Below are 13,208 nucleotides of genomic sequence, written 5' to 3'. Positions count from 1 at the left end.
GTTCTTTTTTAGCCATTCTACATTATACGATACTGAGTTCTCCTTATTCTTGATCGATGAGATTCTTAATTTGATCCAAACCTCCTCATATTCCCATTGTTATGGTTCTCTTCAATTACTGTTCATACATTGAAAGACTTCCTCTCCAAAATTCTGCACCGATCGCTTTCTTTCGTGATTTTACATGCATACAGCTACGTTTTTATCTGTCATGGATTTGCAGAAGAACATTTAACACCAAGGCCTCATGGACAGAGACTAACATGAAAAACCCCGCTGCATTTAATATATTTCTTCACTTCAGGAGCTGGGAATTTATCTAGATGGTGGATATTATTAGGAATAGTTTAAATTATCGAGATTGGATGGTTTTCAAGAGTTTTTGATAACCAAATAATTATGAATTCAAAATAAATAATCTCACATTCAAGCCAAAAGTGGCATTCACATAAGGTCAACTTTTATTGCTATATAGGTGTCACAAGGCTTACAGTACAGGCTACTACTTATAACAATGTGGAAAGAGTACAGGTGCTGTGAGACTCATCATGAGATAGTCTGCAGGACCTTGGCAAGAGTGGAGGATTTCACACTCACCATGACTTGATGTTTATTATTCTCACTGTTCATCTTCAGAATCCAGACTCTTTCTTTAATCACTCATTTTCATACTGAGGTTCACATGCATGGATTCCTAATATTTATTGTACTTTGATTCTTTATTTTGCTTGCTTTCCTCGATAGAATTTGCTGCTTTTCGCAATCCAATTAATGCTTTAGATGTGGCCAAGTTTCTTGAGGTCAAGTGTTTATGTTCTTTTCCCTCATCATCTACCTGTGTGTGCTGTAGCTTTCCTCTCATTTACTGGGCAACCATAAAAGGGTAGGTCAGGTCTCAACACATCACACCGAACTAAAGCACTTTAGTATGATTAAGTTCATAGACCTAGGCAAATAATTCTTTTCAAGAAGAGACGTAGCAGTAAACAAACTAGGAAACTTTTAGATCACATGGTCGGATGTCTTTTTTATGACAAAAATAATCAGATCTTTGCTTAACTTGACGATGATTTTGCTTCACAATGTCACAAAGGATTCAGGTAGCTAGACAAGACAGGCAGCGTATAGGCCCACTTTTATTTACCTGTCTTTGCTCCTTTATATTGACTCATCATTTTCGCTTGAACTTCAATCCACTTGAAAAGCACAAGACTGGACCCCTGCTCCGGGGACAAGTGGAAATATAAAAACAAAACAAAGAGAATCCGATCAGATTAGGCTGCCACGTTGGCCACTGTCCATAGCCCATTACTCGTTAGCTTCTTAATAAATCCTTTTGTTAATTGTAGTCAAATTAAGCAAGCTGAAAGAACCAAGGTTCAGAAGCTTTGTCTGACTGTTAGATGAGACCGTCACCAAACTTCAATGCCTATCCTACTATAGATGCCTTTGATTTGGTACCCATGACAACGACTATTAAGACCCACCTATCGATTGCTACCCTTGCTGATTCCATCAAAGCAGGTACAATTCAAGTTTAGACTTTAAAGGTGTTGAATTCTTCTCGATAGTTAGAAAAGTAAGCTATTGGAGTCACAATTTAGTGAAAAGGTCAAGTATGAAGTCTCGGGGATATCAAGTGTGAGTGTAAAGAGTTGAATCTTAAAAGTAGCCATGGCCTATGACAATCTAGTGGGCAAGAAAAACAGTGATCTGAACTCAAAAAAAAACTGATGTTAAATAACACCGGTGGTAATGGCAGGACCTTATAGGCTTATATAGATTTAACCCGTTCAAAAAACTTACTTTTAGGTAGACAAAAACTAGAAAATAGTGTTTTCACAAGGAGAAATATACCCCACGTCGCATAGCTGGTGATCTGAACTCAAGATCCACTGAAATCTGACTTGAGTGCCTAAAAACTTTTAGAATAATATCAGTTGGATCATCAGCACTGAGTAATCTTATTTAGGAATGTTTTGCAGTGTAAATGAGTGAACACCTTAGTTATGTTGCATGTTTTTTAGGTTACAAGTCTTGATAAGCTTTCAAATGCCTCTAATTTAGATAAATAAATAAGAAAGAAAGAAATTGCCTCTTATCAGGAACAAAATTTAAGGCTCCAATCCTCTGCTTAAACTTCGCAAAACCCCGAACAGTTGAAACCAAACACAGAAATTCTTCAGTTAGCAGATTTGGAGAGGCTGGAAACAACGAGGAAGCAGACAGTTTCAGTAACCTGACCCTACCAGCAACTTGAAAGGCCAATTTTTAGTGTTTGATCATGTCCGTAAGCTAAAATGGGACCCCAACATTGTTCCTTCGTTGGTTGCTCGTATCTTTACTTGTGCTTTCTATGTCAGAATGGACAAAATTTCTTTCGGAATCCCTCTTCCTGTTCCTGAATAGTTGATTTCGAACAACCATGGCATAGCGAGGAGTTGTGTCCTTTTCCAAATGAAATTAAAAAGTAACGAAGGCAATAATAATAATTAATATCCGACAAAGCCAGACGGCTTGAAAATAATTGACTACCAATTTATAATCTATGAATTACAGCACCAGGTGTTGTTGTAACAAGGGAAAAACGTAAGAAAATATACAAGATCACTTCGAATAGACGGTCACGCATGCGCATGATTGAATTCAATCCGGCCATTGCGTGTTAACACCATAACAGTAGACAAATGAAATTCAATCACAGGGTCCATCGCATTTTCCAGCAAACAAAAACGGGCACTGACTTCTGTTGTCTTGGTACCAAAGAAGTCGCTTGTCTTGCTATTAGCATGGCCTATGACACTTCTCCTTGTCTTCATCAGGTAGGCAAAACAGGCTAGGGTTTTTCTACAAAACAACATTATTACAAACTTACTTGACAATTATCAAACACTAGTTCATGCCACTGATGTGAAAAAAGACTTGTAATCTGTCGGCAACATTCTCAGAACTCTAACGGTATATTTTTGGAGACAGACAATGCAAACCATTCCAATTCCAACTAGGTCGACCGAGATTCAAGCTGGGAAACGAATGATTTAAGAAATGGATATAGGATTGATTGCGAGCAAGATCAAGAAAGCCAAGCGGTCACTATTTACATAACATTCTTTAAGGTTTTCATCCTACAGATTATTTATCAAACAAATCCTCGAGTTAAGGTGGAAAAAAAATGAAAACAAAAACGTGAAAGAAGAAATACGACCATTTCCTAATCAGCTAGCTGATGAACTCCTCCTTCGCTGATGCCAAGAATATTTACAGCAGTACGTCCTACACTTGATCCAAGATAAAACCCATTAACTGAACCTACGCTAACAACCGTTCACTCCCACAAACATAGTCTTATTCTTTATCTTCATACCGGTATCACATGTCTCAAAACTGGCATGAAGTACCAAGCCTCTGTCTCTGTCTCTGCCTCTGACCACAGGTAACAGATTTGCGTTTGGCAAATGCTGGGTGCAGCAGTTCCTGAAATTTCTCCATAAACAGGGTCCATTCCTCCTCGGTCATATCTGCCAGCTCCACAAAACTCATACTCGCAGGGAGCTGCTCGTTAGCACTCCTGTGACCGGATGATCTATTACTAAGATAGCCATTTTCTGGTTTTGTTCCTGAGAACTTCTGGTTTTTGTCGCCTAACGGGATACTACTCTTCAGTGACATGGAAAGTTTTGAAATGGCAGGGAGTTTTTCAGGAGTGCGCAGGGCAGTAAAACCCTCCTGCTCTTCCTCCCCTTCACTTTCCTCTTCCTCAATGCTTTCCTCCAATTTGGAAAGCAGGAAGCGACCACTCCCAGATCCAATTCCAAATTGGAATGGTGACCTAGTCAGGGAGTCATCTGCTGTTACCTTTGGGATGAAGTCATAATGTGGTTCATCACAGTCTAAATCAAATTGGAAATCCTGATCATCTCCCAAATAACCCCGGGGAGAAAACACCTCCCTCTCAGCTATTAACCTCCTTGCCTCAATGCACACAACCTCAAGCTCACTGGGTTCCTCCTCCCCAGCACGGAACTCCCTGCTCATCATCTCACCAATTTCAGCAAGACAGAGACCAGAGGAGGCAGCTTCCTTGAGAAAAATTGTGCAGAGAACCAGGACCCGTAGACAAGCATCTCTGATCGTTGGGAGCTCCATCCGCAGCATATCACAATCTTTGCCTGGTTCAAGTTTTTCAATATACTCAAGTTCATCATCTGAGAACGGAATCGAAGCCTGGGGCCAATGAATCCACTCAAAGTACGGATCCTCCAATGTTTCTGGCAAGCAAAGCCCGTGATCAATTGGAATCAGCTCTACTTGCCCAAATCTCCCGACACCATCAAGCTTCCTCACCAAAAGGTTTCCACCATGCCTGTCTGTGTTAAGAATCCTAATGTCTAAAATACCGATTCGATGCACAGCAGTAACTGGGAAACTTGAAGTCCCATAATCACTCGCATCAAAATCATGTGGAATGAACTGCTGGAAAGATGCAATCTTGCTGACCTGCTTCTTCTTGTGTAGCTTATTGCCATTCACGCCATCATTGACATTGAAGATTGAGTGAGTGATCTTCACAAGTGCAGTAGGGGGCACATTAGCAAAGTGATCGTGGTCAAGAAGGAATGCCGCCACTTCCCTGAACCCTGTCTCCCCAACACGCACAGACCGTTTCAGACCTGGTTGCCCGAGAGCTTTGCCAACAAAACCTTTTGGATTGTTTGGCGCAAAAGGTTCTTCATCAGTTGGCTTCACAATGGCAACACTCTGACCTCTGCTGTTTCTAAAGTAGTATGCACCTCCAAGCCCGCTATGAACTGGAAGTGGATCGACACCATTCTTAATTGCCTTGATGCTTTCCTTGACCGATTGCCTCACCTTAGCAAAGCTACTTGAGTGTCCCAATATCTCAATAGGACTACTTTGGTCTCTCTGTTGGGTGTCTCTTCCAGTTGGTGAAAGACAGGGCGTTGATGAGCTTCTATGAAGAAAGTTCCGTGTTAAGAGAAGAGGTGAATCATTACGAACAGCACTAAGGTCATTCTTCAGCACCATATCCCCAAAAGTCAAGGAACTCTCTTCGGTTGGAACATTAAGTGCAATCTGCAGCCTTCTTTTCACTGTATGAGCATTGTCACTGCGATCCAAGTCCATCCCCAAGACACAACCAGTCTCAGTTTGCACAAAAACACGTCTCCTCACAGCAGGTTGTTTCCCTTCCATTCTTTGGCTTCCGTGGTATTCCCCACCAAGTGGGCTCTTAAAGACTGCCAGTGCCATCTGTGTTTGAACTGGACTGTCCAATTTAGGAGACATGAAAAGGAACAGAATCCTCAAAATCTACGTGGCTGGTGAGAGTGGAGGCAACGAAGGAAGAGAGCTTCTTCCCTCTTAGAAAAGCCCCAAACTCCAAAGCCAAACGCAATCGATTTGGTAGCAAATAATACACTAGTTCACTCTCAATTATCAATTCGCAAACTCCAAACCAAAACTCCACCTCACCACTCAAAAATTCGTAATGAAAAAATTAAAAAAGAACCAAGACCAATAAAAAAAACAGACCCACACAATGCAACTACATTAAGGAAGCCATTCCCATTGAAAACCTCCAATAATCTGAAAAATAAGCAGAAACAAGAGGCCATCAATAAAACAAACACTTTAAAACTATTAAATCACAGATCAAATAGCAGAAAAGTCACTTAATTTCACCAAGATTAATGGATCTAATACTATTTTACGGGAAAAACAATAATAAAGATTACCTTAATACAAAAATCTATTTATATTTTCTCATTACAATTACAATTAAGAAAAGTAACAAAATAACAAAATTGACCTTGAAAACAAGAGGAACAGTGAAGAAACTAAGGATGAAACAGCAACGTTGGATCCCAATTGAGAACCAACCCGACATCAAGCACTCACCAGATTGCAAGATCTGAAGTAACCAGCACCCCACGAAGAATCTTTGGGACAGAATCAGAGCCGTTTGATCTGATTTCAAGAGCAAGTGAGGTAGCTAGCTAGCTCCAAAGGGTGGTGGGCGGGTCAAAAAAACCAATCAGTCAAGAGAATTACAGAGGTTTAACAAGGAACAAAGAATCGCCCGAGTCGACTCAGTTTGTTTTTCTCTACTTGCTTATACTCCTTTAAAGGCCAACCCTAAAAACCGAAAATCCTTCCTTTTATTATTAAACAGATAGAAAAAGGAAATCTCTCTCGCTCTCTCTCTCTCTCTCTCTCTGCTTCAAAGAAGGTTCTTGAACTATGTACGTGGGCTAAAAACTAACCCTGGTCAAATCTTTACCCTCTCACTTCCTGGATATGAACCCTTGGATTAGGATGGCGACGTGGAGACAAGAGATTGGGCGGTGAAGTGGCTCGGTAAACGTTATGAATATTTAGAAATGTGGTTTTGATTATTTTTACAGGTATTTTGCATGCTAAAATATATTAAAATAATATTTTTTAAATTTTTTAAATATTATTTTTGAGATTAGCATATCAAAACAATTCAAAAAATATAAAATATTAATTTTTAATAAAAATTAAATTTTTATAGAACGTGATTTGCACTGCCTTACTAAACATTCTCTTAGTGCATGTTTGAAAGTGTGATTATGATTATTTTTTTAAGTGTTTTTTACTTAGAAATATATCAAAATAATATTTTTTATTTTATTTTTTATATTAGTATATTAAAATAATTTTAAAATACTAAAAAAAAAATTAATTTGAAGTAACAAAACTAAAATAAATTAAATTTTTAAAAAATATATTTAAAACATAAATATAAACAGTATTTTAGTAGTTATTTGTCAGGAATGGGAGGAGGGAGGAGACAGTTTTTACTAAACATAAATATAAACAATATTTTAGTAGTTATCAAAATTTTGCAAAACGCAAGTAGAAACCTAGCACCAAACACTGCCTAATATCCACGCTGCTCACGGTCACAGTTTTTTATTATTTTTTTAATTTATTTCATGAGTGAAATTATAGTGGTGCCATTTGTCGCTTAATGCGAAGTGGTTTTTTGATGGACGGTAATGTCCTTGCCTTGAAGGGTTTCGATTGGATTTTGATGTTTGGGTTTGGTGTGGTGCTGTGGTGTTTCAAGTCACGGTACAGAAATATTGATTGATTTAACTTGATGGATAAAGTTTGTAATTTAATTGTCCTCTTAATTATTAATTAAAAAAACACCGAAAAATGTTACTAAATTACTGGAATCATATTTATAAAATAGTATTTTAAGTTTTTTTCTTTGGTTTTTTATTTTTTAAAAAAATTCATATAAAATAATCTAATTTTATTTATTTGTTTATTTTTCAATTATATTATTTAATATTAAGTTTTATAAAAAAAAATTATTTGTATTTTTTTTATGTTGTTTTTGTTGATCTGTATATCAATCTCATGAATTAATTTTATTTTTTTTATCAATTTTAACATTTGATATTAAATCTACTGGAAGAATGGCTTTGTAATTTTTAGCTATGTAAGTTATTTCTAGTTTGGTTTCTATGAATTTATCATGATTTTACAACCGAGATCATGAGTTTAACGAATTAACTCGGACTGGCTTGATTGTTGTTGTTTTTTTTCTGCCACTTTTTTCTAATTAATTTTTTTTTTAATTTTATCTTTAAACATTTGATTGGTTGAACATTGAGTTTCGTAAATTTTATCGATTTATTTTCTATAAGATTATTCTGATTTTATTATCTAAATAGTGGGTTTAGCTAAAGAATGCAACTAAATTACTATAGACACACTCACAAATTACCATTTATTGAAATAGTGTTGAGTGCCTTTTTTTTTAATTTTAACTCTCAACAATCTTTTTTTTTTATTTTATCTTTTAGCATTGAATTGTTTTTTGGAATCATGCTTCATATTATTATTATTATTTCTTTATAATAGGTCATATATCATTCTCGTGGATTTAATTTTATTTTTGTTCTCAATTTTTAACCTTTAAAATTAGATTTGTTGGGATCAAGGCTTTGCAATTTATTTTTTCAATCTGGTTTATATGGATCCATTTCAATCTTATGACTTCGATCGTGGATTTAAAATGTTAAATCAAGTTATTTTTTTGCCACTTGTTTAGTTAATTTTTATCATATTCTTCAATATTTGGTTAATTAAAAATAAAAAAATCATAAAATATTTTATTTATTTTGTATAAAGTTACCACGAACTTGTGATTTAAGTCTCCGTTTTAACTAGAGAGTGTGGCTATATAGCTATAGTCACGCTCAAAAAACATTATTTATCGATATAATGTTTTGTGTTTTTTTTATTGTTTTTTTTAATTTCACATTTAACAGCCCATTATTTCCTAATATTTTTTTTTTCAATTTCAATCCTTAATGTTAAATTATCCCAAGAATCGTGCTTTGTAATTTTATGCTAGGTTGCATATTAGTATCATGGATTTAATTACTTCTTTCTCATTAATTTCACATCATAGTGTGCATTTATAATTAATTTTTTTAATTAAAAAATACATTAACATTATCTAAATATTTTTTTAAAATTAAAAAAGTAGATTTAAACCGCAACGTAACCAGTACCAATAATCTAGTTACTTTTTATGAAAACTGACCTTTATCTTTTCCATTTCCTAGCATCTCAAAAAAAAAAATTTATACAGAGGCACCACCACTACACATGACGTGTGCTCTTACAGTTGTGGCACAAGGAGCTAGACTTGTTACCTTTTGTATATTTGAATTCCTAAAAAGCACCTGCCAGGTGGGTTTTCCGGGAATATCATTTACGGTCAAACTAACATAAAAATTCACTAGTTTTGTCTTGTTTTGCATCAACATGGTATACTTGGTCAAATATTTGCCAAGGTGAAAATAATACAGTGTAAACGTCCAGAAAAACAAAATTTGACTGCCGAGTTATAGATGATTGAATTTCGAAGCTAGTTTGAATTACGAGGAGAGAATAACATACATCAACCATGGAAAACTTTGTCAAAACTATACAGTCAACAAAATATATCACACCTATATTGATTAATTTTATAATATTTCTATATCTCCGGTATATATTATTATGTAAAAATAAGATAAAGTTTTTTTTTTTTGAACTAACAGGATATTCAGGCCAATTTGCGCGTACCTCAAATAATTCTATGAGCTTTAAATTAATAATTATATAATTCTTTAATAATTTTAATATTTATAAAACTTCAATTAATAATTCCTAACAAATATAAAAAACCAAACGAGCGACCAATAAAGTTTTTTTTGATTCATGGCATTGTTTCATTAATTCCGAGGACCGTACATTAGTATGTTACACATTTGAGGTACAATGCAGAGAGCCATCTGGTGGCGAGGCGTGCCTAAAAGGGAAAGGAAAGGAAAAGGAAAAGGAAAAGGAAAAGATGCAATGGCCCTTTCGCTTAGGTCGAAATCCCGGAATGGTGTTGGATCCAAACGGTCATGACATCTTCCCGGGGGTCTTGCTGCCCGTATCTAGATGATCCGACGATTCAAACGCAACATGTCACTTTCAAGCTGTGAGGTGGTAGCAAGTCTGCATGCCCTCCTCAATTTTTCCCTGCCCAGAAAAACGCGATGAATTCGATGGCCCCCGACACACCTGCCCTGTATTCATTGCTCAAGATCTGTAGCTTTCCAATCCAACCGTATCAGACATCGTAACGTGTCTTCGAGTCACTGTACAATGATAACTTCGTCAAACGCTTTGACTTTGTTTACTCTTGTAATTAATGGGATATCGTGAATCCAAGCAGAGGTGCCCTCAGCTGTCAGGCATGGATTTGGCAGGGATCTCTGTGACTGCGTGATTGTGTAATCAATTTCTTTTTTTTAAATAATAATGATAATAATCGAGGGCTCTTTTTTTAAGCTCCACGAATAAGCAGCAGGGCCTCACATTGCCTGTCAGCCAACTTGAAAAACAGTTACAGTAAACTGGGAACAGAAGAATGATGAAATTGCCTGCTCTTGTATGAATAAAAACTATATGATAAAATTTTATTGCTCTCTCATGTTCTCTTCTACAAAACACAATTGATTCTGGATATAAACTTCGTCGATGCCTTTGGTATTATATTATCAAAATTATCACTGCATGCTGTTGAGTCCTGAGAGCATGCATGGCCGGATAATCTGTCGTGGGAAATGGCTAAAATGCTTGTCCGACTTTGTGTGGCAATAGCCTTGAAAAAGAAATGGTTTTTTTTTTTTTTTTCCTTTTTGATTAAGTCAGGGATTCGCTGAGATATATACCAGTAGGGTAAGAAAAGCAAGGATATGGAGAGTCCATTTCGGAGTATTCAGGAAACTTGTGCGGTTAAAGCTCTCTCTTTTTTTTTTTTTTAACCCGAGGTGTCCGGACCAGCTTGCGTGCACCACAACTAATCCTCGGGCTCACTGAACATCCTGCAAGCCCAATAAACATATAAAGCACTGCGGGAATGACAGGCATACACAAGTGAGGCTTAAACCCTGGTGTGGAGAAAAGAAACAAGTCCCTTTAACCACTAGGTCACAACCCCATGTGTGGTTCGGTTAAAGCTTTAATTTCACCAAAGCCTGACATTCCAATCATTTATATCAACAAAGAATTGAATTTAATCATTGATTTATCTAAATAAAATGGATCTAAAGAAAAATAAAAAAAAAACGAATGGATTCATTAAATTTAAATAATGAAAAGAATGAATAGACATAATTAGGAAACAATTTATGATGCTAAGTAATGACATCTTATTAATTATTTTATTTAGTTATTTTATAGGTTTATATATTAAAAAAAAAAACTCAATGTCATCTAAAAAATAATAAAAATATCTTTATTTTTTTATTTATATTTCTTTTAAAAACATATCCAATAGGAACACTCAAGAACGAGACTTTTCAATCTTGCTGACAGGGAATGTGGATTATTTTTTAACGACGCCACTATCATCACATTATCAGTGATGTATCCCCCATGTATCCCAGGCATACACGTACCCAGAGGAGGAGCCCACGTGGATTATCATTGTCACAACGTGTGGCAAGTGGCTCGGACAACTTGTCGAGCCCATCCAACCCAATCTATATATAATTATATACACGCACATAGTTTTTTTTTAGTAATAAATAATAGAGGAACAATAAGTATACTCAACATACAATGAATAAAATATAAATATTTTTTTTTACTTGATAAGTAATCAGTAGAATATAAATACATGGAACTCGTCTGGTGAATACTACTCATTGTTATTTTTTAAAATATATTTTATTCATAGCATTTAAACTAGTTCACTTATCTTTCATATGATTTATTTTATTGCAAGTATCAATCTATTGACTTTAACTTTGTTGGAAGTCAGATAATTTTTATTTAAAAAAAATAAATGTAGCAACTATCAATGTATGTTATCACCAGTCACTCATTATCGCCGAAAGGAGCCTATAAATTATAATATTGCTGTGGTTTTCAACTGTCTGATTTGGTTCCCCCTTCCATATTTATATATATTTCTAGGAACTCTATGCTCCTTGATTTCCTGTCAGATAGTTTTACTATTTTAATATTTTGAAAAACGTTACATAACTTTTGTACATTATTAAAAATTAAAAATATCTATTATATAATTGGGTTTCATGATATACCCTTGATTATAAATGATTATTTTTTATTCGGTTTAGTTTTTATTAAAAAAAAATAACCAAAATCATTTAAAAAAAAATCCAAACCAATTTTCAGTTTATTATTTTTGAAAAAATCAGTTCAAATCGGTTTAAGTTAGTTTTTCTGATCTTGTTTCGTTTTTTTGATTTTTTTTTTTGTTTTTTTTATTTAATTAGTTTTTTAATTTTTTTGATTCAATCCTTTATCATAACCCTTTCAGATCATTTCAATCCAACCACTATTTCATCTATCTTCAAGTCAAAGTTAATAATGGAAAATCACTTGAAAACATATAAAAAATCAAATGGAATCAACATCTCAGGGCGGTGATCAAGATCGTGATTAAAGATCAAGAAACGGACACCAAACAAACAAGACACTATCAAGCCTTAATGGTATTATTTTATTCACCACGATGCACAGAAAAGAATATAATTGAGAACATCCACGGGGGTGCAGTACTGTTTAAATAAGCAAATAATTACATAGGGCATTAAACAAGTAATAGGTCGTTACATCCAAAGCGGTCTTTTATGCCACAAAGGACGTGCAGGGCGGTCGAGATATAAAAGATCCTCAGAGACGAGTCAATCAGTTTGATAAAAGACAAAAGAGTGCAATCAACTGTCGCAAACCCATATATATATATATATATATATATACAAGAACTTGGATGGCCGAGCCCGTGCGATAACCTCACATGTAACCATGTTTTCATGCAAGGTTATAAATTTAAAAGGAAGTCGCGAGAAGTAACTGTTTTTGGTACCCAATCTAGCATGAATGATTAATTTATATTTTTTTCTAGAAAATAATTACATGGAATCTAGTTTGAAAAATAAAGTACCTTAGAATTTTTAATGATATTTTTATTTAATAGTCAAGTGATATATGCGTGTGTTTATTTGCAAAATGGCTCTTTTTTGGCTAAAAAAATCATGTTTTAGTTCATAATCCATAATTATTATTATTTTTTTTTTGCTACAGATGATTTGTTTATCTCAATACTTTTTTTTGGCTCTCCCAACCATCAACCTTCAATTGTTAGCTTCGATTCTATGCTTTTTTGTTTTTTTTTTTACAATCTTAAAATGCATATCCTATATATATTAATTTGATGTGTTTAAAAATATAGTTTTTAAAATATTGACTTCAAAGTTGCAACTAAAAACAGAAGAATAGGCCAGTCGACTATATCCCATGCACAATAATGCACGTAACGGCGAGTTAAAGTCATGATCAGGCCAGTCGGCATTATCTTGCGACGTATTCCCTGTCAGGATTTCTTTGCTATAACTTGTCAGCAGGCAGCTAGCTAGCCATATACACGATAAAAACCTGGTGCTACGTGCCTGGGTTTTGTTTAAACAAATTGAAAACCGTGTGACTTATTTTATGTGAGAATTCTTGGATCTTCCGGCCGATTACATTACGTGCACGAGATCCGAATCATCTGCGAGCACAACCGGTCTTCGATGCTTTTGTGGAGAGATGGAGAGGAAGATTTTATTGCGCACATATATAATTCCTGCTTGTTG

General features: G+C 35.0%; 1 protein-coding gene across 1 annotated transcript; it reads right to left on the bottom strand.

Annotated features, from left to right (window-relative positions):
• Positions 1–3,073: 3,073 nt before the first annotated feature.
• Positions 3,074–6,269, bottom strand: LOC118039996 (phosphatidylinositol 4-kinase gamma 5). Its single transcript, XM_035046854.2, has 2 exons — positions 5,920–6,269; positions 3,074–5,607 (listed from the first exon to the last, which is right to left on the bottom strand). The coding sequence occupies exon 2, from the start codon at positions 5,305–5,307 to the stop codon at positions 3,379–3,381; it is 1,929 nt and encodes a 642-aa protein (XP_034902745.1). The 5' UTR covers positions 5,308–5,607; positions 5,920–6,269; the 3' UTR covers positions 3,074–3,378.
• Between the last annotated feature and the right edge of the window lie 6,939 nt (positions 6,270–13,208).

Source organism: Populus alba, chromosome 8 (assembly GCF_005239225.2).
Source record: "Populus alba chromosome 8, ASM523922v2, whole genome shotgun sequence".
Classification (NCBI taxonomy): Eukaryota; Viridiplantae; Streptophyta; class Magnoliopsida; order Malpighiales; family Salicaceae; genus Populus; species Populus alba.
Note: the sequence above shows the minus strand (reverse complement) of the source record. Positions and strands in the feature narration are given on the sequence as shown.